Source organism: Dipodomys merriami, unplaced genomic scaffold (assembly GCF_024711535.1).
Source record: "Dipodomys merriami isolate MVZ:Mamm:240054 unplaced genomic scaffold, mDipMer1.0.p SCAF_5, whole genome shotgun sequence".
NCBI classification, from domain to species: Eukaryota; Metazoa; Chordata; class Mammalia; order Rodentia; family Heteromyidae; genus Dipodomys; species Dipodomys merriami.
Window position 1 is genome coordinate 74,468,594 of NW_027206068.1, and position 25,954 is coordinate 74,494,547.

A 25,954-nucleotide genomic window follows, 5' to 3' on the forward strand; every position below is an offset into this window, starting at 1 on the left:
CTGCAGGGTCCTGTCGTGCACAGGGTGTGGGCGGGGCTTCTGGGCCGGCCAATGGGGAGCCGGCTCCGGGAGGGGAGGGCCGAGGAGCAGGGCCGTCAGCCTCCGGGCTCTGCGGCGTCTTCGTGCTCGGTGCGGCGGCTCCGCGTTGGTGCGGTGTGTGGCGGCCGCGCGCGAACCCCGCGGGCGCCGTGAGGAGAGGCCGCCTGCGGAGAGGGCCGGGCCGGGCCGGACAGCGCAGAGCCATGGCCGAGGCGGCTGCGGTTCCGGTAAGCGCGGCCCTCCGCGGGGACGTGGGGCCGAGTCTCGAAGCCCGGCGGGGCGTCCTGCGGCGGCCCGGGAGGGAGGCGCACGAGCGCGCCCTCGGCCCCCGGGGGTCTGGGGCTCCCCTCCGCCCCGCGCCGTGGGCCGTGTCAGACGAGAGCCACGGCATTTTGGTCCTCTTTTCTGAGCTGAGGCGGGAGCCGGGTCCGGGGCAGAGTCCCGCGTTCCCTCCCTCGTTCCCCGCCTCTGGGTGAGGGTTTGCAGATCTGAGCCCTGGTGCAGTCGGGATGGATGCCCCCCCCCCCCCCCCCGTGCTCCCGAGCAACCCCTCCTGCCGCCGAGAGGATCTGCACTCCAGGGGACTTTTGGTTAAGGGTACTTTAGGTTTGACCTAGACAGCCCCTGGCCGGTGTGGCTGAGCTCAGTGTGGAGGCTTTCTGTGTCTGCTTGCAATAGCTTTGCCATGCATGGTTTTATTAGTTTCCGTTTTTGTGCTGGTACTGAGACTTGAACTCGGGGCCAGGACACGGTCCCTTTGCTTTTTTTGTGCAAGACTAGCACTCTGCGATTCGACCCACAGCTCCACTTTCAGCTTTTTGGTGGTTAATTGGAGGTAAGAGTCTTACAGACTTAACTACCTAGGCTGGCCTTGAATCCCCATCCTCAGATCTGAGCCTCCTGAGTAGTACTATAAGCAAGATCCGCCAGTGCTCAGCTTTTGCAGTGGTTTTGGAGACATTTCTGAGTGCCAGTTTATAGCAAGAACATGAAGATGTCTGCCTCTAATCTGTGAAGACTGAATTTGTCTCCTTTCAGCAACTCTTTGTTGTGTGTGTCAGAGGCCAGACTCCTGAATGGAGCCATTGAACTCCAATGGAAGAAAGGACAGGTGTCAGCTGACTAGTACATAATAGATGGTGGGAACTTTGCTGAGTCCTTTTTTTGGGGGTGGGGGTGGGGGAGGTCCTGGGGCTTGAACTCAGTGCCTGGGTGTTATCACTGAGCCTCTTTGTGCTCAAGGCTAGCACTCTATCACCTGAGCCACAGTGCCATTTCCAACTTTTTGAGTAGTTTATTGAAGAGTCACAGCTGGGCGCTGGTGGCTCACACCTCTAATCCTAGCTACTCAGGAGACTGAGAATCTGAGAATCATAGTTCAAAGCCAGCCTGGGTAGGAAAGTCCATGAGACTCTTATCTCCAGTTCACCACCAGAAAGCTGGTAGTGGCGCTGTGGCTCAACTGGTAGAGTGCTTGCCTTGAGCTGTAAGAGCTCAGGGACAGCGCCCAGGCCCAGAGTTCAACCAACCTAAATAAATAAATACATACATAAATAAAGTGTCTCATGGACTTTCCTCCCAGGGCTGGCTTTGAACTGCGATTCTCAGATCTCAGCTTCCTTAGTAGCTAGGATTACAGGAGTGAGCCACCAGCACCTGGCTTGGGAGAAGTCTTTGGAGAAACTTAATTGCATTAAATTAGATTAATCACAATCTTTGGCCAGACATTCTGGCCATTGATGGACCTTATCTCCCCCAGTCCTCCTTGATTGTTGTACTGTATGCTTTTCTGTGCCGTTAGGGAATTTTGTTCATACCATCACCTTAGGAAATAGGAAAGCCATGATGTATAGAAGTGTGGATTAATGTCACATTGCACAGGATTCAGTGATAGGAAAGGCATTGAGTCACTGTCTGGTAAAAATTGAAATGGGAGTACTACCATTCTATCTCAGTACTTTCATTATATCTCTGAGGCTTCCTAGACACTTTTTCTTTCCTTTTTTTTTTTTTTTTTTTTTTTTGCTGGTCTTGGGGCTTGAACTCAGGACACCTGGGTGCTGTCTGTGAGCTTCTTTTGTTCAAAGCTAGCACTCTACCACTTGATCCACAGCTCCACTTCCTTGTTTATTTGGTAGTTTATTGGAGATAAACTCACTGGCTTTTCTGCACAGGCAGGAAAGTAATCCTCATATCTCAGCTTCCTGAGTAGCTAGGATTACAGGTGTGAGCCACTGGCGCCTTGCTGGACTTTCTAATTTTATCATTTCTACTAGTATGCCAGTATACCATATATACACTGTCCACCTCCTGTTGGCAAGGTCTTCTTTGGAGTATTTCCTAGTTCTGCCTACTCTAGGGTTTTGGTTATCTATCTCTGGCCTCTGCTTCTTGGCTGCTAGGGCCTGACTTTCCAGTGTGTTGACTTCTCTGTGGGCTGTTTGATGTGGCCCCTGGGTAACAGGTAGGTGAGGAATTCACACACCAGGAGGTGACAAAGTGGAAAAACCTTAGAGATCAACCAAAACCAGAACCATAGGGCTTCACTCACCCATCTCAGCCTTGTACTGTAGGGGAGGTTATACTCTCAGGAAGCCCAAGTATGGACTGGATCCCTGGCAGACTTTCTGGACTCAGGTTTCTCACTTCCTGGTGGCGGCGGCAGCTGCTGCCAGGCTATGTTCCCAGAGGAAGAAAAGTCAAATATCCGACTAACCTAATACAAATAGGAGAGCTGGTATTCAAGTCCATTACACTCCACCTGTTTATGACGGAAGTGATTGCTTTTTCATTTTCTGTTACCTGGATCAGGGTTACAGGATTTAAAAAAAATTATTTATTTTTTTGTCATGGGGCTTGAACTCTGGGCCTGGGTGTTGTCCCTCAGCTTGTCAGCTCATCAGCTCAAGGTGAGTGCTCTACACTTGAGCTACAGTGCCAGTTCTGGTTTTCTGGTAGTTTATTGGAGATAAGAGTCTCATAGACTTTCCTGCCCAGGCTTGCTTTGAACTGGGGTCCCCAGATCTCAGCCTCCTGAGTAGCTAGGATTATAGGTATGAGCCACCAGTGCCTGGCTAAGGTTACAGATTTTCTTTACCTGAAGGATCCATGGAGTCTAGTGTTTGATGTCTTTGTCCATCAGGACATTTGGAGCCTGATCAGTGAAGGATTTGGCATCTGAAAGAAGTCTCCCCCATTCCAGGGGAACCCTGATTTCCTGTGTCTGGGAATGGCTCTGGGCCCTCTCCTGGGATGACTTGTCTCATGTCTGATTGCAGGAATGGCACGTGGGGACTGACCTCCACCGGGAGGCCCAGATCCAGTCTGCAGAGATCTCCCTTTTGGCCATCTTGGCTACTGTTCAGGCAGTGGAGAAGAAGATGGAGTCTCAGGCTGTCCACCTTCAAAGCCTGGAAGTACGAACAGGGGCAGCTGAGAAGAAGCTGGCCGACTGCGAGAAGACCGCCGTGGAATTTGGGAACCAGCTGGAGGGCAAGTGGGCCGTGCTGGGGACCCTGCTGCAGGAGTACGGGCTGCTGCAGCGGCGCCTGGAGAATGTGGAGAACCTGCTGCGGAACAGAAACTTCTGGGTCCTGCGGCTGCCCCCGGGCAGCAAGGGCGAGGCCCCCAGGGTATTGAACTGACTCTAAGACCCTCTCAGGAAGAACGGTGGGAGGCCCTTTGCCTGTTGAAGCCTGACCTTGGTCCCTAATACTAGTCATCAGTGGCCTTGAAGGGCTTTAGAAATGTCAGGAGGATGCTGTGTCTGGCAAAGTATCTGCTTTGGCAAGTGGAGCGGGGTTGTTGGGAGGGAAACGGTTGTATGGCATATCTTGTTCTAGAATGATCTCTGAGAGTGAGGACTAGTACAAATATAGCTCACATGTAGAACAGAAGGTATGCGTGTACCTAGGAGAGTGGTGGGAACTCCAAGAGCTGTGGTCCTGTGTCCCCAGCCACTGGCTCTTGCCTGGCATTTGAAGCACATGTGGTAGACGGGAGCTGTCATATGCCCAGAGGTTGGGCCAGAGGTGTCCTCTGGTTTGGGAGAGGGGAGAGGAGACTGAGTTGATTCTGGCTTGTTCGCTGAAGTTGTAGTGACTTACGGAGGGTGCTGGGACCTGTACTTCCAGGTTCCCGTGAGTACTGAAGACATGGCTGGGTGCTTCTCCGAGCAGGAAGGCTGTCCAGAAGACTGGCAGAAGGAACTCTGCAAGCACGCGAAGGGGTGCCAGGATACGCTGGGATCCCTGGGTAAGAGGCCACCCTCCGGGACTTCTGGGCCTGATTTTATCCTTTTATCCACTTTGCTGGGATTTGGATCGGAAAGTACAACCACATTGAGATCGGTCCCCTGCCTTTGGACAGAGTGTCTGATAACCAATTTCAGGTCTTCCATAGTGAATGCAAAAAGGTTAAATGGCCCCTGCAGAATGAACACAGACTAGGATCTGCTCATGCCTAGTCCTTCGTGTTTACTTCTCAGGCACAGGGCTCCCCAGTTTTATATTTTCACCCCAGGACTCTCAATCTCTTTACTGTGCACCCTGGAGATTCTCAACTCCTGCTGCATGCGAGCATGCATTTAATGTTTAGGACCAAGTGTAAACATTAGATTTCTCAGGCAGGTGAGTGCAGGCATGTGTGAGACTTGAGAGCTAGGGACTTGTAGCTGCACCCACACCCTGCTAACCTGTGTGTATACCTGAAGTCCCTCGCTGCTCTGGGCAGTTGGCTGTTTGCCTGTTCTTTCGTCTTATTGGGGGAAGAGAGGACCTCCAGTGAGGCTTGGGTGTCTCCCTTTTCCTCCAGGAGAATTCTTTTTTGAAGAAGAGAGTGCGGACATGCTACAGGGATGCGGGGTAAGGGAGGCTGTCCAGCTTGGGGGCAGGAGTGAGCATGAGGAGGGAAGGCAGCAAGAGGTCCAAGAGCTGAGTGCCATGTATCACTGAGTCCTCTCCTGGGCCTTAGTTTTCCTCAGTGTCACACGAGATGGCTAGGCTAGGTGAGTTTGGACTTCTGTTTATGTGGGTGGCAGGACGGATGCCCTTCTTCCTATCCTTGTCTCTTGCTGTATTGGCTTGGCTAGGGAGAGGTTTCACTTCACTAGATGTCCTCTACCGTTTGCCACACACTGCCGGAATGGCAGTGAGGGGTGGGTGGGTCCTGTGCTAGGCCTGCAGAGGAGAGCCCTGTCACCGTTCCCTTCCTCCGCACAGACCACGCCACTGCCAAGCTGGAGTGTCCAAGTGCACTGGACAGGGGAGATGAGGTGGGCAGCCTTGGCCTGCCTGGGGCAAAAGGGGAGAAAGCGTGGGCATGCAGAGTCCCCCGTGCCTGTGGCCCTGGGCCTCCCAGCTTCACCTGATAGGTCACCTGGTGTCAGGAATCCTGCCTGGAGACACGGGCAGAGGTAGGGGATGTACACTGCTGGACATTACGGCCAGCTGATCACCTGGACAGACCAGGTGCTGTGCTGCTGTCCTGAGTGTCTCCTGCCTGGGGTGCAGAACATCCAGCCCACATGCTCTACAAGGCCCTGAAAATCATTTGACATGACAGGGTAGACTTCAGTGCTTCTCATCAGCTGCCTCAGCCTATCTGCTTGTATCAGCAATTTCATATAACTGGTAATGATGTGAAACATACCAGATGGAGCTGGGCGCCAGTAGCTTACACCTATAATCCTAGTTATTCAGGGGACTGAGATCTGAGGATTGCAGTTCAGAGCTAGCCTGGGAAAGAAAATCTGTGAGAGTCTTTATATCCAGTTAACTATCAAAGAACTGGAAGTGGAGCTGCGGCTCAATTGCTAGAGCATTCTCTTTGAGCAAAAAAGCTCAGGGAGGGGTGCAGGGGAGGAATGGGAAGGGATGGGAAAGGGAAACAAAGGAGGAGGCAACAATGCTTGATAAGAAATGTACTCATTATCTTTCCCTCTGTACGGTATTTTCACAAAAAAAAAAAAAAAAAAAAAAAAAAAAAAGCTCAGGGACAGTGCCCAGGCTCTGAGTTACAGCCCGGGACCAGCACTAAACAAACACAAGAAAAGCTGGAAGTGGAGGAGGGGCTCAAGTGATAGAGCGCTTGTTTGGAGGCTGCACCGCTCCCAGGCAGATGCAGAATGGGCTGAGCCAGTGTACCCCTTAGGTTCCCACAGCTCCCCTCGGGGCTGGGGCATACCTGGGGGTGTCCTGGGTTTTCTACCTTCATCCACAGGGCTTCCCCCTGCCTCCCATCCCAGGCCTAGTCCTTGCTCCAAGGAGCTGCCTCCATACTCTGCCACAAACCAGCAGACTAGATTGTGTGTGCAAGCCTGCTTTATTTACTAGAAGTTTCCCCAATGGAGCACCAACTGCCAAAAGTCTGGGAAAGGCATGAGCGGGTCCTCATTCAGTCTGAGCATTGCAGTCCACAGGTTCAGAAGTTTTGCATGCCATCACACTGACCAGCGGCTAACCTTTGAGAGCATTTGTCACTGTAGGAATATGTGTGTGTGTGTGTGTGTGTGTGTGTGTGTGTGTGTGTGTGTGTGTGTGTATCTATCTATCTATCTATCTATCTATCTATCTATCTATGTTGTATGGTGCTGAGGACTGTACTCAGGGCCTTATACTTGCTAAGTAAGGCAAGCATTCTTCCATTGAGCAAAATCCCCAACCCCTAGAAGTATATTTTTTAATGAATTATACAAATGCATTCATACATAAATACTTTGTCACTAAGCAGTGCAGAGGTTGTATGAAGTGAGTTTCAACTGACCACCTGCCCAGGCCAAACTGCCCCTCCCCCTCCTACCCCCCTCACAGTCTAGCTGCTATGATCATTCTAGCAGTAACCTATTAGAGTCCCCCCCCTGCATTTACATAAATATGCACTGTAGAAAAATACAAGGTTTTGGGCTGAGAAGGTGGCTCAGTGGTAGAGCGCTTGCCTTGCATGCATGAGGCCCTGGATTCGATTCCTCAGCACCACATAAGAAAAAAGAAAAAAGCCGGAAGTGGCATTGTGGCTCAAGTGGTAGAGCACTATCCTTGAGCTGAAGTGCTGAGGGACAGCGCCCAAGCCCAGAGTTCAGGCCCCAGGAATGGACCCAAAAAAACAAAACAAAAGAAAAATACAATGTTTTAAAATACTATGCTGGGCACTGCTGGCTCATGCCTGTAATCCTAGCTACTTAGGAGGCTGAATTTTTTTTGGTCAGCTGTGGAACTTGGTGCTGGGCGCTGTCCCCCAGCTCTTTAGCACAAGGCAAGCACTCTACTACTTGAGCCACAGTGCCACTTCTAGTTTTCTGGTGGTTAATTGGAGATAAGAGTCTCACAGACTTTCTTGCCCCTGTTGGCTTTGAACCATGATTCTCAGATCTCAGCCTCCTGAGTAGCTAGGATTCCAGCACCTGGCATATCTCCAGTTTACCACCAAGAAAGCCAGAGGTGGACCTGTGGTTCAAGTAGTAGAGTAGTAGGTTATAGTAGTAGAGTAGTAGGTTAGTAGTAGTAAGTAGCCTTGAGCAAAAAGCTAAGAGACAGTGTCTAGTCTCTGAGTTTAAGCCTCAGTACTGAAATACACTCACACACACACATACACAAGATGAGAAAATATAAAAACCCAGTCCTGTACTATGTACTGTCTGTAGCTTGTTTTCTCTCAACAGTGTGTCTTAAAGATCTTTTAGTAAATTTCTGTTGACATCTTTGTCTGAAACTTGAACTGTCAAAATCTAAGAGCTTGACTTTCAGGACTCTGGTTACTAGTGGAGCCAGCCAGCCTCGTGTGTGGCAGGCAGTCCATTGTGTTCTCCACGTGACTGGATCAGTACCTTGGGAAGTTCTCCATTCACTCACTCACCTATTCGTTCAACAAAAAGTGTGCCTATCCTGTGTCAAGTCAGGTCAGGAAGGTGGAGCAATTGTAATAATAATATCAATTACTAATAATAATTTTTATTATTATTTTGGTTGTAGTGGGAATTGAACTGAGAGCGTAACCCAGCCCCTTTTGCCTTCCTTTATTTGTTTATTTATGCATACCTATTTAAACTGAAGACCTCACACTTACTCTGTCAGTTTACTTGCTTAGCTTGTATACTTCACCATTTGAGCCTGGTTTTTTGCTAGTTACTTTGGAGATGAGGTCTAATGGACCGTTCTGCCCAGAGTGAGCTTTGTACTGAGATCCTGAGTAGGATTACAAGTGTGAGCCACCATATCTGGCAGCCACTCCTTTCGTAATAGGGGCCTTAGAGACTGGCACAGATTGGTGAGGTAACTTGGCTCTTGGAAAACCACTACCTCAGGGTCCTGTGTTACACAGGCTGCTGAATGAGATCAAACAGTAGAGCAGTAGCTTAGTGGAGAGTTTCAGTTTCTCTAACAGGGCTTGTCGGGCAGGGTGCTCCGGACCTGGTCCTTCTGACTTGTTGCTCTGCTTTTGTAGGCTCTGGCATTGCTGCCACAGTTCAAGGTGACTCACTCCCATGTCAGAACCATGGAGGAAGAAGCAGGAGGGGAGAGAAGGAATACTCTTCTCTAAGGCAACACATTTTGTTCTAGTTAGTAAACACATGTTTAGTATCTAGGTGCTTTGTAAATACTGATCCGTCTGACTTTATCATAGCCTTTTTGTCTCCTCATGTTATAGATGAAGAAACTCAGGTACAGAGAGACTAGGTAAATTGTCAGCCATGCAGCCAGCATTCTTCATGTGCCATTGATCATCTGCTGGCCAGGAGGTCTGGAGATCTGCTTTTTTGTTTTGTTTTGTTTTTGTTGGTCGTGGGGGCTGAACTCTGGGCCTGGGTGCCGTTCCTCAGCTCTTCAGCTCAAAGCTAGCATTCTACCATTTGAGCCACAGTCCCACTTCTGGATGTTTCTGCTTAGGTGGTACTGAGGAATCGAACCCAGGCCCTCGTGCATGCCAGGCAAGCACTCTACCACTGAGCCACCTTCCTAGCCCCAAAACCTGGTTTTTGTTTTGGGGCTAGGGGTTCCACAGACTGTCAAACACTAGGTGCTCCAGTACTGCAAAAGGGAGGCGGGGAAGGCTCTTGGTTCCTGATCACCGCCCCCTACCATGCTACATGGGGTCTACTCTGCCTTTGCTGGGACACGGTTCTTGCTGGGAGTGCTTTGTGGTTGATGCCCTGAGGGCTTCCTTGTCTCTCCCTTAGAAACTGGTCAGCTGGGGCCCCCTGCAGTGGTGTTACCCTGGATCAAGCAAGAACAAGAGGCAGGTGGGAGGGACTTGCAGGCGATGGCTACTACACCCTTGAGCTCAGGTAAGCCTCTGTGGGCAGGGCTGCGGTCCTGTGTCTTGGGAACATTAAACAACCTCCTCCCCCAGGGGTCTCTGAGACCCTTAGCAGGGCTTTCTCCTGTATGAGTTTCCCAGAGGGAGCAGCAACAGGGAGGCGACCTGTTACCTTTGTTCTCTGTGGCCTCATGAGTTTGCTGGGGGGGAGGATGGGCGCTTCCCATACAGTTGCATGAAACTATTGTCTTCTTATTCTTGATATGGTTTGCTGGCTTTATTTTATGAACGTTAGCCAGCATGGTGCTAGGCACTACAGGCCTCATATAGGGTATGGGGTCTCCTACCCTCCTAAGGAGTTTACAGTTTGGCGGGAACACAGGCAGACAGTGTCACATTAGAAGAGGAAAGATCTAAGTCTATGGCCAGAGAAGCTGATGGAAGTTTTGACAGGGCCCGAGGAAAAAGTGTGTGTACTTTCAGTGTAGATAAGGGGATGGCCTGAAGGTAAGCTGTGTGTGCCACAGACAGTTGGGGGGAAGGGAGGATTGGAAAAGCACTGTCTTGCTGGTCTTGGGCAGGCCCCAGGGGGGCTTTGGAGCAGGGGCAGAGAGGTCAGGGGATGCTTGCAGGGAGGCTCATCGCAGGGTATCAGGGTGTTTGGATGGCATTACATAGACAGGACAAGACCTTGGCAGAGGCCAGGGGAGACCAAGTAGGCCGGGTCAGAGCAGGTCGGCCCTTGGTGACGAGCTCCCCCGAGTCCCATACTGCAGATACCAGGAGAGCAAAGGGCCTGGTGGCCTGGCCCGGGGGCCTGGGACACGGGACACGCGACTCACTGGATGTGTCCCCTCCAAGCAGAGACCTGGCTGGCCAGCAAAGAGAAGAGGAGCCTGGAGGGAGAGTCTGAGGGGCTGGAGTCTGCCTGGGCAGCGGAAGGGGGGCTGGACCAGGAGGACTTGGAAGGCAGCGCCTTTAGAGATCCATTTCCCAGCCCCGGGGAGAAGGAGACGGCCTCCCTCCCTCCAGGCAGCCAGATGCAGGCCTTGCCGGCAGCCCAGGGCCCGGAGCGGCGTCCGTCCTGCACCGAGAGCGGTGCGAACTCAAGGGGCCGGGAGCTCAGTGGGCCTCACGGTGGGCCGCACAGTGGGCCGCACGGGCGCGCGGCCTGCGCCCAGCCTCCCGAGGGCGTGGCCGGCGAGCTGCGCCCGCGCCAGGCGCCGCGGGCCTACACCTGCACCCAGTGCGGCAAGAGCTTCGTCCACCAGTCCACGCTCACCACGCACTACCGCACGCACACCGGGGAGAAGCCCTACGAGTGCTCTGAGTGCGGGAAGCGCTTCGGCCGCCTGTCCACGCTGCTGGAGCACCGGCGCACGCACACGGGCGAGCGGCCCTTCCCGTGCGCGCAGTGCGGCCGGCGCTTCGGCCGCCTGTCCACGCTCGTGGAGCACCGGCGCACGCACACGGGCGAGAAGCCCTTCCCGTGCGCGCAGTGCGACAAGCGCTTCACACGCCTGGCCAACCTGACGGTGCACCAGAGCGTGCACGCCGGCGAGCGCGCCTTCCAGTGCGCGCAGTGCGGCGCCTGCTTCGCGCACAAGCCCAGCTTCCTGCGGCACCTGCGCGGCCACTCGCAGGAGAAGCGCTTCGCCTGCGGCCAGTGCGGCAAGAGCTTCACCTGCCGCTCGTGGCTCGCGCGCCATCAGGGCAGCCATGCCGGCCGCGCGGCCGCTGCCTGCGTGGCTTGCGAGAAGGGCGCCCCCGGCCCCGAGCCCGCGGGCCTCCTCACCGACGCCGCGTGGGGACGACCCCCCGGCGGCCCTCCCGCCCCACCCGGGGGTGGGACCCAGGCCACCAGGGCGCAGGACCACCGCACGCCCCCCGGCGACGGGCAGCCCGGAGGCCCGGACCAGCCAGGCCCTGGGCGGTCACTGTACTGTTTTCTCTCTCGGGTGAAGATGGAGAACGCGGGGTAGCACCCCGAGAGCGCTCGAAAGGGGTGAGGACCCAGGGCCACTGGTTCCCCTTGAATTCAAGCCGCCCCTCCTGCGAGGACTGCCTCAGGCAAGTCAGAGTGCCCGGCCCCGCCCGGCCCGGCCCGGCCCTCTGCGCCTCCTAGGGGAGGGCTGTTCTCATGAAGGACAAAATGCCCAGGGCCGCCTGGAGGAAGGGGAAGAAATAAGAAGGGGGGGGACTTGATTCTGTCTCTGTCCATCAAGAGACACCTCTGAAGATGTCCGGAGTGTTTTTGTTTTTGCCAGTCATGGGGCTTGAACTCAGGGCTGAGTTCTGAGAACTGAGCACTGTCCCTGAGCCCTTTTGCTCAAGGCTAGTGCTCTGCCATTTTGAGCCACAGCACCACTTTTTTTTTTGGTCTGGTTGTGGGGCCTGAACTCTGGGCCTGGGCACTGTCCCTCAGCTCTTCAGCTCAAGGCTAGTGCCCTACCACTTGAGCCACAGCACCACTTCCAGTTTTTTTTTTTTTTTTTGCTTATGTGGTTGCTGAGGAATCGAACCCAGGGCCTCAGGCATGCAAGGCAAGCGCTCTACCACTGAGCCACCTTCCAAGGCCCCACAGCACCACTTCTGGTTTTCTGATCGTTAATTGGAGCTGAATCTCAGACTTTATTCCCCAGGTTGGCTTCTAACTGCAATCATCAGATCTCAGCTTCCTAAGTAGCTAGGATTACAGGTGTGAGCCACTAGCATCTGGCTTGGAGTTGATTTTGATTAGCAGACTCAGTGCTTTGAGAGCAAACTTGCTCACCTCTAGCTATGCCTGTGGCTTCCAGCATGCTAATACGTAGAATCTGACGTGGCCTCTGATCGTGCCTCCCTGTAATCGCCAAGTCCATGTGCCCCTTAGGTACACAGCCTTAGTGACTTGTGACAGCGTCATGGAAACTCCGATTCCCCCCTTCCCATTTCATCAGGAGCCGGGAAAGAGTTTTGTGGGCACTTGGTCCTAGAGTCTGGCCTGACTGTGACCCAGCATGCAAGAGCAGCCACCATGTTTCCTATGAGCCACTGTCTCGTTAGCGAAACACTTGCTTTGAGTTGTGGGTGGGGGAGGCAGGCAAAGAGTCCACCCTGAGGCCTCAGCCAAAGCTGGCCATTGGAGGCAGAGACAAAACCAGAGCCTGCAAGAGGTGATCTCCCTCCAGCAGTGGCACCTGGGGACACTCAGAAACATGGGTCGGGGTGTGAGCACAGTGTCACAGGCATGCTGAACATGGAGGGGAAGGAAGTGTGTGTTGCACCCCAGCAGTTGGAGAGTCCCCTTGGATCCTTAGTGGCCCGTCACCCTCTCAGTAGTTGAAGCTAGCTGGGCTGTTGATTTGAAACAGCTGGGTTGGTCAGTTTGCAATCCTGCTGTTTTGATAAACTCAGGCGCTCCTTTAGCTACCAGATGCGTTCCAAGATCCTGTAGGTTTCACAGCCCCAGATGTTGTCTTCTCATGTCTTACACCAGTACTCGGAGCGGATGCCTGTGTGCTCAGCGGCCCGCTGCAGTGCCTGGCGCTGTTCCTGCCATTTCCTCCACTTTGGAGGGCGCGGGTGCAGATGTGGTGAGCTGGGCTGTGCTCAGGGCAAGTGAGATGGCTCCTCACAGCACCACCTGGGCTTCCAGATCTGCTACCTAGAGTTAATTTTCTTGAACTCTGTAATTTGCCATAGTTGCTTGAAACTTGTAAATAAGAAAGTATTTGTGAAGAATTGTAAACTCTTTCCTCCCTGTTGCAGACTGTCCTTGTTTCAGTGCATTTGATCTGGATTCTGAATTACAGTCATTTTCAGCTGAGCTTGCAGCCCAGGACAGGACCCAAAGGAAAGTGGGGTCTGGCTGTGCATGGGGCGGGGCTGCCGGTGCTGGCAGGCCTCGGCCTCCACCTCTGCACTGTGAGCAACCTCGAGAAATCACCTGTGTTTAGGGACTGAGTGAATAAAAAGGTTTTCATGAGTGGTGCCTTGCCCAGTTTCAGTGTCGTTGATATAATCATGCCAGTTTCACCAGTGCTTCTCTACCACTTCTCATTTTGAATACTAATTTTTCATAGATTAACTATCTCACCAAGTCTAGGATCCACTGATTGTAAGATGCCTTTGTTATCTGCTTTCATCATAGCCATTTCATCAGGACTCTGTTTTCAATGCTGGGTGTGAAATGCTTCCCAATTGAAGACATGGTCCCCATCGGGAAAAGTACACAAGTGGCAGGTGTCCTTTTAATAAATGACAATTGCATAGGTGACCTACATGTAGCTAATTGCTACTTGTTCTTGACAGTTCAAATGGTTCATTTTTAGGGAAAAGGTGTGTGTGTGTGAGAATTGTGGGCCTTGAACTCAGGGCCTAGGTGCTGCCCCTCATCTTTTTCTCTTAAGGCTTACACTCTACCACTTTAGCTTCATTTCTGGCTTCTTGCTGGTTAGAGATAAGAGTCTCAGCCTCCTGAGTAGTGAGGATTATAGGCATGAGCCACTGGTACCCAGCCAAGGAAGGTCTAAGAGGTGAAGCCAGAACAGCATTGGGTCTTGTCAAGATGGGGTAGCAACAATTGAGCCCCAGGATGCTCTTAAATGCGCCCTGGCTTCAGTTACTTGGAATCTGGTTATTTCTGGGCACCAAGCGGTTCAGCTCTAGCAGCAGCTCCGGCCATCACTCCCAGGCCACGGTGGCCCTCATCCAGGGTGCCTGTTCCTCAGGCGCACAGAGTCCCCTTGGGCCTCCAGGAATAAAGATGACTGGCTCTCTGGCCTCTTAGTAAATGTATTCTAACATTTTGTTGAGGACTGGCCTGTTTTCAAGTTGAGAATAAAGCGGTAACAGCTAATGTGCTAGTTGAGATGGGGCATCTGGAGGAGGTAAGCAGGCTTTGTGAGGACCTTAGCGTAGAGTGGGGTGGTGACCACCCCCCTCCCCACACCCCCCCCCATGCTCTAGAAGGCCTTGAACTCAGTGCCTGGGTGCTGTCTTGGAGCTTTTTCACTCAAAGCTGGTGTTCTACCACTTGAGCACAAGTACACTTCCAGCTTTTTGGAGGTTCATTGGAGCTGAGAGTCTCGGAGTTTCCTGCCCAGGCTGGCTTCGATTGCGATCCTCAGATCTCAGCCTCCTGAGTAGCCAGGAGTACAGGCGTGAGTTGCTGGTGTCTGGCTTCCTACGGTGCCCCTAGGAAGAGGCAGCACAGCTCTACCCCACGAGGGCCTGGCAAGGTGCTGGCAGCATGCAGGGCGGGAAGAGCGCTCACGAGGATCCAGCTGTGCTGGCGCCTTGGGCTCAGACTTCAGCCTCCCGAACTGTGAGTGTGAAGCCACAGCTGATGTCGCATGAAAACCTGTGCAGGCGACACCGTCCTCAAAAGGCTTCTGATCTTAAGTTCTTCCTTGTTCCTGCCTTGCTAGAATGTGTGTGTGTGTCTGTGTCTATACTGGGGCTTCAAGGTCTGCAGGTTGTTTCTCAGCTTTTTTGCTCAAAGCTGGCACTCTACCACTTGAGCCATCCCTCTGCTTCAGGGTTGTTTTTTTTTTGGTGTTTTATTGGAAATGAGTCCCACAGGGCTGGGAATGTGGCTCAGTGGTAGAGTGCTTGCCTAGCATACATAAAACCCTGGGTTTGACTCCTCAGTATCATAGAAAAAGCCAGAAATGGCTCATGGAGGAGTGCTAGCCTTGAGCAAAAGAAGCTCAGGGACAGCGCCCAGGCCTTGAGTTCAAGCCCCAGGACTGGCAAAAAAAAAAGTCAAACTTTGTTGCCCAGGCTGGCTTTGACTTGCGATCCTAGCTAGGATACCCCCGTGCTCGCCCCCCCCCCCCCAGCCAGATGAGACCTCACTGTGTTGCCCAGGCTGGTCTGAAATTCCTGGGCTCAACGGTCCACCCACCTCTGCCTCCTGAGTGCGGGTACTTCACACCCGCCACAGCTTAAATGTTTATTTCTTGGAAATGGAGTCCCAGATGTAGCGTGACTGAGTCAGTGTGGTAAAGACAGATTGTCAAATTGCTTTCCAGAGGGGTGTACAGGACTGAGGTTATGGGGAGCGCACAGCCTTGCTGTCTTGCAACGTCAGTGCTAGATAACGAGCGAAAACGACAACACGGAAAGCCGTGACACACGCAGTAACTCTCCATCTGAAGAGGGGTCCAAAGTGGGGCCCTACGTTTTAGTAACAGCCTCTCTCTCTCTCTCTCTCTCTCTCTCTCTCTCTCCTTTCTCCTTCTCTTCCTCCCTCTTTCTTTCTCCCCCCTCCCCTTCTCCTCTTTCCCCCTCCCTTTCTCTCCCTCTCTCACCCTCTCTCCCTCTTTCTGTGGTCTTACTGTGTTGTCCTGGCTGGTCTTGAACTCCTGGGCTCAACTAAATTCCCCACCTAAGGCTCCCAAGGAGCTGGGAGCACAGGCATGTGCCTCATGACTGGCTCAGCACCTGACAGGAGAGAATTCTGATCGCGTTGGCGCTCCTGGCAGCCAGCTGCTTCTCTGCTATTTCTATTACTGTAGCCTAAAAAGATACATTTATTTTGCATGAGATGAAATTAAATGTCTGCTGCTCACAGCCAAAGTCAGCAGAAGCTGATTCTAAAGGTAAACGGGTATTAGGGAAAAGCCCAGTGGCAACTGGAGAAACCGCTCAGCGGCGGTGGAGTCTGTCTTTGGGGAGACAGCAGTATTTGAGGGCAAAGGTGATAACAATAAGGAAACAATGGGAAAGTGTAGGAGCTTGAGAAATGGATGCTGAGTAAACAGAATCCACAGCTGTCCACAAGAGGGAGCGAGATGACCGGATGGGAACAAAGCTTCGGTCCAGTGATTTGTGAGTTGGAGGATGCAACAGGAAAAAGAGATGAGGAGTGTTTCCATCATCATGTGATGCCAAACCTGGGCTGAGCATGCGCCTTCCTCATAATCCACCCCACCTGCAGGCCAGTGTTTCCCTGCCCCTGCAGCTCTGCGGACTTCTGTTCCCCATGCTGCTGGAAGATGCATCAGGAAAATAGTTTCTGGCTGGGCGCCAGTGGCTCATGCCTGCAACCCTCGCTATCCAGGAGGCTGAGATCTGGGGATTGCACTTGGAGGTGGACAACTGCATGAAACTCTTATTGCCAATTAACCAGATAAAAGGCCCAACTCTAAGGTGTGGCTCAAGTTTAGTGTACTAGCATTGAACAATAAAGCCAAGCATAAGCAAGAGACCCTGAGCCCTGCATACACACACACACACACACACACACACACACACACACACACACACACACACACACACACACACACACACACACACACACACACACACACACACACACACACACACACACACACACACACACACACACACACACACACACACACCTGCCGTAGATTTTGGATTTTGTCTCCACCTGGAATCCTGGACAGCAGAACTGTTGCTACCAATGCCCTCAGAGAAGGCCCTGGGGTGGCACTGGTTTTCTCCAGTGTTCCAGGCACTGAACCACAAGGGTGGTGGTCAGTAGCCAGCCAGCATCCTCCTGGAGGGGACTAGACAATGTCTCTAAGCGAGTAAAAGTTGATTCATCATCAACTCAGCTGAAGGAGGAAAAGATGTCCTCCAAAGGGGGCACCTGGATTTGAACCAGGGACCTCTTGATCTGCAGTCAAATGCTCTACCCCTGAGCTATACCCCCTTTTACTAAGGAAAATAGGTAATTAATACTGTATGTCTGCTCTCATATATACAGCTGCTCATTCTGACTCTGCAGAAAGCAGCTGGTCCTGTTTAACTAGGTGTCACAACCAGCCTCATTTAACGAGATGCCACTGCATCCACCAGCATGGAAGGTCAGCCTTTGAGACAACAAAATCTGTTCCTGCACACACGCTGAAGATGAGACTCCGGAGACGCTGCTCTGCATTCCTTTTCTTTTCTTTTCTTTTTTTTTTGGTCGGTTGTGGGGCTTGAACTCTGGGCCTGGGCGCTGTCCCTCAGCTCTTCAGCTCAAGGCTAGCGCTCTACCACTTGAGCCACAGCACCACTTCCGGCTTTTTTTTCTTATGTGGTGCTGAGGAATCGAACCCAGGGCCTCGAGCATGCAAGGCAAGTGCTCTACCACTGAGCCAACTTCCCAGCCCCTCTGCGTTCCTCTTCCACTTCCTCCTTTTTTGAGACAGGGTCTTGCTAATGCAGTCCAGGTTAGCCTGCACTATGAACTGTTACTACGCAACCCAAGCTGCCTGGGTCTCACAATAATCCTGCCTCTGCCTCTTGAGTGCAGGGACTACAGGCATATACACAGCACTCTCTCTGAGTAAGGACTAGACCTCTTGTTGCCAGCTTGGCAGCTGAGGTCATGTGACCTCCCACCTCTCCTTCAAATTCCACATCTACTTAAGACACTTGGACTTTCCCATTTCATTTTGTCTCTGTGTTACGTACCCTGATGATCAGTGTAACTCATGCATCTTAGGCTGCATCTCAACAACTTTCCTAAGTCCAATGAGAAAGAACACAAGCTGTACAAAGTGGACTGGTTATTTACGCACATGCGGCGAGGGGCAGCAGAAGTCTCGAATTGTGATGAGCAGGTTCCCCGAGACTCAGGAAGGCTGCTCAGGAGTCTCCCCTGTGCATGTTCCATTTGCCCCCAGCTGAGCTGTGTACCCCAGGGGTCATGTGAGCTGCCAAGCTAAAGAACTGAAACATATGCCAGGCACTGGTGGCTCACACCTGTAATCCTCACTACTCAGGTGGCTCAGATCTGAGGATTGTAGTTCTAAGCCAACTCAGGCAGGGAAGCCCTCGAAATTATCTGCCATTAACCACCAGAAAACCAGAAGTCGAGCCATGGCTTAAAGTGGTAGAGTGTGTTAGCCTTGATCAGAAGAAGCTCAGGTCAGTGCCCATAACCTACAGGGGGGGGGGGAGTGTGCCATGTGTCCTTAGACATGACCTTGTGACTGGGAGTGTATGATCCAGAGCATGAGGCAGAGGTGGTGGATTCTATGACCCCGTCTCAGAAACAGATACAATAGTCTGTTCATTAGAAGCGTGTTCCTAAGTCCGGCACACATTCAAAGGAATGTGCGCTTCACATCTTTAAAGGAGAAATATCAAAGATTTGTAGATATATTTTTAAATCACCATGGTCAGATCACAGTTGAAGGAATGTAAAGTGAACTGGGCTGAACTTACTGACATGGACTCACTAAGCGAGATTTCCAGGCCCTGCCTGGAATGCAAACTGAATCTGCTCCTGCGTGCATGGCCAACTGAAATGCAGACCAAAGGTAAACCACAGCTGGACACTAGTAGCTCATATCTGTAATCCCAGCTACGCAGGAGGCTGAGATCTGAGGATCACAGATTAAAGCTAGCCTGGGTAAGAAAATATGGAAGACTCATCTCCAATTAACTACCAAAAGAGGCAGAGATGGAGGTGTGGCTCAAGTGGCAGAATGCCAGCCTTAACCCTACAGAGCAAGTGACAGTGAGGAGGGAGGCCCTGGGTTTGAGCCCTAGAACTGAGTCATGTTCAATGATGTTGAAATAGCAGAGCTTCCTTTGCACATGGACGCAACCCAAAGGATGCTCGGCTGACTCAGCACCACAATCCTGTGTCCACACCGCCGTGCTGTCTTCTCCCCTTGGGCATAGACATGATGAGTAATTTCTGTCTTTTGTCTTTTTCTTTTGTTGTGTGTGCCAGTGCTGGGGCTGAACTCAGGGCATGAGCAGTGTTGCTTAGCTTTTTCAATCAAGGTTAGCACTCTATCAAATGATAGCTTTGTGTGTGCATGTGTGCACATGTGTGTTTGATTGGAACTAGGAACCTTATGGGGCTGGGAATGTGGCTTAGTGGTAGAGTGCTTGCTTAGCATGCATGAAGCCCTGGGTTCAATTCCTCAGAACTATATAAACAGAAAAGGCCAGAAGTGGCGCTGTGGTTCAAGTGGTAGAGTGCAAAAGAAACTCAGGGACAGTGCCCAGGCCCTAAGTTCAAACCCCAGGACTGGCGAAGAAAAAAACGTCTCATAGACTTTCCTGCCAAGGATAGCTTTGAACTAAGATCCTCAGATCTCAGCCTCCTGAGTAGCTAGGGTTACAGGGGTGAGCCACTGGTGCCTACCTGAGTAATTTATTTCTTTTTTTTTTGTTGTTGGTCATGGGGCTTGAACTCTGGGCCTGGGCGCTGTCCCTCAGCTCTTCAGCTCAAGGCGAGCGCTCTACCACTTGAGCTACAGCGCCACTTCCGGTTTTCTAGTGGTTTATTGGAAATAGAAATCTCACGGTCTTTCCTGACTGGGCTGGCTTTGAACCGCAATCCTCAGATTTCAGCCTCCTGAAATCTAGGATTATAGGCGTGAGCCACCGACACCTGGCTTTCTTTATATATATATATAAATATGCTTTATTGTAAACGAAAATTAAGAGACTATAAAAATATTATGAAGCAGAAGGCACCCATTGTAGGTTAAACTGACTCACTCTGTAGGGGGCACAAGGACCACACCCACAAAGGTCATCAATATGAGATTACTGACAGCATATTATCTACCAGCTGAAATTTCACTTTAAAAACAAATTTAAGGGGACACTGGCTACTGTTGACCTCTTAGCCAGGGAATATAGAAGAGAAATCATCTACAGGTGCCTCAAGTCTCCACAAACACAGAGTTTTACAGAACTAAGCCTAAATTAAGCAAGAATGTCCGGTGATGTTGAAGCCTGCTCTTGAGAAGCAAGCTGCATTTTAGGATGTTTCATCACTCTCTTTCTCCTGCTGGATAGTTTCCTTTGAAGGAAGAGTGTTTTTCCTCAGTATTAGTTTTCTTCAGTTTTGATCTGTCAAACTTCTCCACTTCAGACATGTCTGGCTTATCACTCATCTTGACTGGAGTCTGGTGCTCCCACGAGGACGCTGCCAGGGGAAGAATGCTGGCTGGCTCCGAGCCGGTTGGGTCTGAGTAATTTATTTCTAATCAATAGAATATGGCATAGGTAATGGGATTTCTACCAGTGATAATAAAGGATATCTTGTCAATTGAATGTAGCTGATCAGTTGACTACACATTAATCATGAATAACAGATTCCAACTAACCACCACATATCAAAAGGTACAAGTGGAGCTGTGGCTTCAGTGGTAGAGCTCCAGCCTTGAGAAAAAAAAAAAAAGCTTAGGGACAGCACCCAGGACCTGAGTTCAAGCCCCAGTACCAGCACCAAAAGCACAAAAATGAAAAGAAACTACACGTTTTCTACTTTACATAGCAGCTTCTCCATCCCAAATTCTCTAAAATAATTGAAATAATTGTATCTCATCGTTTCTGGACATTCAACTGGCCCCCTTCTATCAGTTGGCCCGCTAGAGTTTTACTGTGTGTTTTACTGCAGCCTGACTCATCCTATTTCTTTTGAGTACAAGCTTGGTATAAAAAAATAAAGTCAGCCGGGCGCTGGTGGCTCACGCCTGTAATCCTAGCTACTCAGGAGGCTGAGATCTGAGGATCGCGGTTCAAAGCCAGCCCGGGCAGGAGAGACCGTGAGACTCCTATCTCCAATAAACCACCAGAAAACCGGAAGTGGCACTGTAGCTCAAGTGGTAGAGCGCTCGCCTTGAGCTGAAGAGCTGAGGGACAGCGCCCAGGCCCAGAGTTCAAGCCCCACGACCGACAAAAAAAAAAAAAAAAAAAAAAAAAAAGTCAGGAAACAGGAGGAACGAGGGCAGACTTCTTCAGTCCCTCATGGAAATGACAGGGCTGAGGAAATAAAAACGAACATGAATGATGCCACAGTAGGAACAGGCCATCTTTACTTTTGGTTGGAAATTTGACTGTCGAGCTTAGGGCTAACATCCTCAGATCATAAGGGGCCATAATTCACCTAGAGGAAAAGGATAATGACCTAGGTGGCACTTGGATTCGAACCAGGGACCTCTTGATCTGCAGTCAATGATCTACCCCTGAGCTATACCCCCAAGTACATGCTTAGCCTTAAAGATACTTTGATACTGTGTCTTCTAGGAGTTACCTGAGCTGTTCTTCCACACACCCACCTGTCCACCTGTGAGAACTACTCCCTTCCAGGGTCCCCTCTGCTCACGTGGCCACCCATCTTCCAGAGGGCTTGCCACCCTCCCTCTATTAAGACAACCACTATGGTAGTCCAAGAGGATCTCTACCCATGCTATTTACATCTAAGCTGCTCCCTTCCTCCCTTGGTTTTCCTTTGTCCCTGTCTCTCCTAGTTTCTTTCCAGGGATTCACATCTGGGTGTAAAGGAGGCTCTCAGCAGCCCAGCTAACCCCAGGGAAGGCATCTAGCCAAGGAGGTTGTAGCTTTTCTTGTTTTTTGGCTCAATAGGCAGTAGGAGCAACCCTAGGTGTCAGCACAGTGGTAGAACGGGGCCTGGGCGCAGGGTTTGCTTGCTTGAGAACTGAGGCGCTGCTGCTTGGCAGTCACAGATGTGCATTACTATGATGCAGTACATGACTGGATAAGCTCTCCTACTTTGTTTAAATTATTGTGGAATCATTTTCCCATATATGCTCTTTTAATTATTTTTTAAAATCAGCATTGTGTACATTTTCTAGAATGACTTGGACAGATTTTTCACTGTTTTCTATAAGCTGAGCACTAAATGTAGCAGATGATTCTGCTTATTCTTAAAGAAATGTCAGCAAAACCCCACCTATATGCCAGTCCTGTGGCTCACGCCTGTAATCCTAGCTACTCCAGAAGCAGAGGTCTGTAATGCTAGCTACTCCAGAAACTGAGGTCTGAGGGTCAAGATTTGACCCTCAGCCAAAGCAGATAAATCATAGGCTTTCTCAAGACATTTTCCTTCCTTCCTCAGAGCTGGGCAGGCACAGCGGGTGGGTGGTCCACTCTGTTTTTATCCTAACTCAAGGGGTGACAGTGTCCCTTCTCCTTGTTGCAAAAGAGTTAGACTCACAATTGTTTTAAAATTGATTACTATGGTGATGAGGTAATACAAAGAAGTAGAGATACTCTTACATCCAAGTAAACAGCAAAAAGCCAGAAGTAGAGCTGTGGCTCAAGTGGTAGAGCGCTAGCCTTGAGCAAAAGAACCTCAGAGACAGTGCCCAGGCCCTGAGTTCAAGCTCCAGGACTGGCAAAAAACAAAAAAGAGAGAGAAAAGGAAAGAGGGGGGGAGAAAGGAAAGAGGGGCTGGGAAAGTGGCTCAGTGGTAGAGCGCTTGCCTTGCATGCCTGAGGCCCTGGGTTCGATTCCTCAGCACCACATAAGCAAAAAGAAAAAAAGCCGGAAGTGGCACTGTGGCTCAAGTGGTAGAGCGCTAGCCTTGAGCTGAAGAGCTGAGGGAAAGCACCTAGGCCCAGAGTTCAGGCCCCACGACCGGACAAGGAAGAAAGAAAGAAAGAAAGAGAGAGAGAGAAAGGAGAGAAAGAAAGAAAGGAGAGAAAAAGAAAGAGGAAAAAAAGAAAGAAAGAAAGGAGAGAAAAAGAAAGAGAAAAAAAGAAAGAAAAAAAGAAAGAGAAAAAGAAAGGAAGGAAGAAAGGAAGAAAAAGAAAAGCTAAGTGAGAACTCAAGGCCCTACGTAGCCGCATACAACTACAGACACATGCCTGTACACACACACACACAGAAGACATATTTGAGTTCATATTTGAGTCAGCTTTTTGGTTGCAGTGATGACAAAACTAACACACCTGGGCGGCTAATTGGTTTCAGGCTAGCATTTATCTTTTGTTGGTCTTTATTCTGATGCTAATTTAGTTTCATGGCTGTTATCATTTAGGTCTAGACTCTCCTCCAAAGATGCACTGAAGGCTTGGTTCTAGTTTGGTGCCATGAGAAGGTGGCAGAACTTTAGGCAATAGGGCCTGGCGGGAGGCCTTCGGGCCTGGAGAAGGCCTCTTCCAGGCAGACAGTGCGACTCCGCCCGTCCTATTTCTCTTCTTGCGTCACCTCACAGCCAAGGTTTACTCCATGATGAGTTCTCACCGCGATGTGCTATCGCAAAGACAATGGACCGGAACCGCTAATGGTGAGCCAAAATAAAACTCTCCTCCGTTTAAGTTGATTGTCTCAGGCATCTGGGACAGAAACAGAAACCTAACGCAAGGGATCCTGCTGAGAGCTTCATTCAGTACTTCATATAAAATGCCTCTTCTCTCTGATTAAAACACCAATTGGGACAGTCCTCTAGAAAGTATCGGCTCTGCTAGCTGCTGGAGCGTTTTATTTTCTTTTACCTTCGTGTTCATTTTCCTCCTGAACTTGGGAATCTTGTTTTGAGACGCTCGCTGTTCATCTCTAACTCCTCGTCCTTGTGCTTCGCTCTTCCAAGAATTCCAGGTGTGTATGACCATTCCCAGCCTCTTGGGGAAGTTTTGGAATAACCTGAAATTCCCACCCCTGATGTGTATGCCCTACCTGAATAATCTTCCTAAGAATGAGACTTGTGAACATGGTACAATTTCATTCTCACAATTAGCTTCAATCACATGGGAAAGGTAGAGGGGTATCATAATTAACTACTGACTCTAGATGGTTGAATTTAATTCATCAAAAGAGAAATTATCACCAAGTAGAGTAGCTTATGCCTCTGGCCCAGCTACTCAGGAGGTGGAGATGGAGAAGACAGTTAAAGTCCAATCCAGGAAAAAGACCTCATCCCATCCAAAGCCAGACATGGGGTTCACATCTGTAGTCCCAGCGAGGCAGGAGGCATAAGTAGGTTGTGGTCCTACACCAACTTGGGCAAAAACTCAAGACTCTCTTAAAAAATAACCCAAGTGAAAAGGCTTAAGGATGTGGTTCACATGGCAGAAGGCTGGACTAGGAAGTGCTACGCCCTGAGTCAAAATCCAGGCACAGCCAGAAAACAAAAGAAAACAGACTGGTCTGGTCCGGCACTAATCAAAGACGCCTTTCCCAAGAGGGCCCAAGCCGGGTGAGGCCCAGCATCCCACCAATTAGCCCAGGGGACTGCTTTAAACAAGGGCCCGCCTTGGCCTACTCTGTCAGGACAGGTCCTCCAGATGCGGAGGCTGCGGCCCACTGGACCTCCCTACACCTCAGGCGGCTGAAGTGGGCAACCCTCATTTTCAGCGCTGCACACAACACCCCAGGGTCCACCGCAGGGGTGTAAAGTACTCACTAGGGCCAGAGTCCAGTCCGAGTTCTCCTTCCCTTGCTTGATCCAGGACAAAATGTGCTGGATCAGGGATTCTGTGGACAGAAGGCGGTCTTAGACTTGGGCCATTTCCACGCCCCCAGCAACCCAGTGAAGGTTGGAGAGCCCCTGCATGCAGAGCTTCTGGCTCGCTGGCGGGTGGGTCGCACATCTGTATGCGAGGAAATCCTCCTTGCCTTCTGTGTGTGTACCAGGACTTGAACTCAAGGTTTCACCCCCTCATTCGTCTTTTTTGCACAAGGCTGGTGCTCTACCTCTTGAGCCACACCTCCACCTCCACATCCAGCTTTTCTGACATTATTCCCTTTTGAAATGCATGCACTCTGGCATTGTACCTTGGAAGTATGATACTTTCCTTTTTATTTTTCCAGGGGCTTGGAGCAAGAATATGCCTTGGATCTCAGAAGAGACTCTTGAATACTGTTCGAACTTGGAGATGAACTAAACACATCTGACCTGCTGATGCGGCCACGAGCCTCTGGGGGCCCAGAGAGGAATGTTATCATTTGAGTATGAAATCGTCCTCACAGGCTGTGGTGACTGCTTGACCCTGAACTGGTGACGCTCTGTGGGGCGGTGGGGAAACTTTGGGGTCACTGCAAGTGTCTCGGAAGCACACATTTTGACCCGGTCCACTTCCTGTTTGCAGGAAATGAAGAGCTTCCTCTACCACACGCTTCTGACTGCCATGATTTTCTGTCCAAAAGCATGGGGCCAAGCAAGAGGGGCCGAGGCCTCAGGAGCCATGAGTCAAATTAATGATTCCTTCACGGAGTCGTTCGCTCAGGTTATTTTGGCCACAGCTCTGCCACCGTTATGGCCATGAGAAACCAGTGACGGACCATCTCTCCACAGAGACTGACTGGCCAATGTTCAGAAGGCTGGAAGAGAAAGCTCCAGGGCCCGTCCATGGTATTCCTTTCTGCCTTGGGGATGGAGGGCGGTGGGAGGCGATCTGGATGTGTCTGGTGGCGGTGGCAGAAGGTGCAGGCGTCTGACCCGGTACCTGGTCCCCTCGGGTCAGGGAGGCAGATGGGGAGGGAGGCTCTGTGGAGAAAATCTGTAGGGTATGTGCAGGGACAGCAAGATCTGTACTTGTACACCACAGTATTGCACGCACACACTGTCCACTGTCTACAAACAGAAGTGGCAGTAATGAAGGTTTACCCATGGGACTTGTGCCATCCAGCACTGGGCATGACAGGTGGAAGCGAGCTGAGGACCCCACGTTCCCTTGCTCAGACGGTTGAGGCCTCAGAGCTCAGTTCTACAATATATGGCCTTGTCCTCTCTGAGACGCAAGGACTCGCTAGCAGTCACAGAGGCAGATCCAGGGTTCAGTTCACTCCAGAGATCAGCAGTTCTGGAGACGGGTCTGTTCCCTCCAAGAACAGCCCAAGGAGACATGAGAACCAAACATGGTACCCTGAACGAAGCATGGACTGCAGCTACCACTGACATGTCCATACTGCTTCATTAGCTGTGACTAATGTACTATATCCTAGC

General features: G+C 51.0%; 1 protein-coding gene, 1 non-coding gene and 1 pseudogene across 2 annotated transcripts; 1 reads left to right on the forward strand and 2 right to left on the reverse strand.

Moving 5' to 3' along the window:
- Positions 1-100: 100 nt before the first annotated feature.
- Positions 101-13,262, forward strand: LOC138809906 (zinc finger protein 398-like). Its single transcript, XM_069997001.1, has 5 exons — positions 101-266; positions 3,318-3,671; positions 4,173-4,293; positions 9,212-9,319; positions 10,156-13,262. The coding sequence occupies exons 1-5, from the start codon at positions 243-245 to the stop codon at positions 11,271-11,273; spliced, it is 1,725 nt and encodes a 574-aa protein (XP_069853102.1). The 5' UTR covers positions 101-242; the 3' UTR covers positions 11,274-13,262.
- A 3,623-nt stretch (positions 13,263-16,885) lies between these two features.
- On the reverse strand, positions 16,886-16,957 carry Trnac-gca (transfer RNA cysteine (anticodon GCA)). Its single transcript has one exon. It is a non-coding gene; the product is annotated as a tRNA-Cys (tRNA).
- Positions 16,958-20,020: 3,063 nt separating this feature from the next.
- LOC138810181 (thymosin beta-15A pseudogene) lies at positions 20,021-20,212 on the reverse strand (annotated as a pseudogene).
- Between the last annotated feature and the right edge of the window lie 5,742 nt (positions 20,213-25,954).

Excerpts from the sequence above, each read along its gene's own strand:
- LOC138809906 (XM_069997001.1), top strand. The coding sequence starts at position 243 with ATGGCCGAGGCGGCTGCGGTTCCG. Across the intron at positions 267-3,317 it reads CCGAGGCGGCTGCGGTTCCG|GAATGGCACGTGGGGACTGA; the intron begins GTAAGCGCGGCC and ends GTCTGATTGCAG. Across the intron at positions 4,294-9,211 it reads GGATACGCTGGGATCCCTGG|AAACTGGTCAGCTGGGGCCC; the intron begins GTAAGAGGCCAC and ends TCTCTCCCTTAG.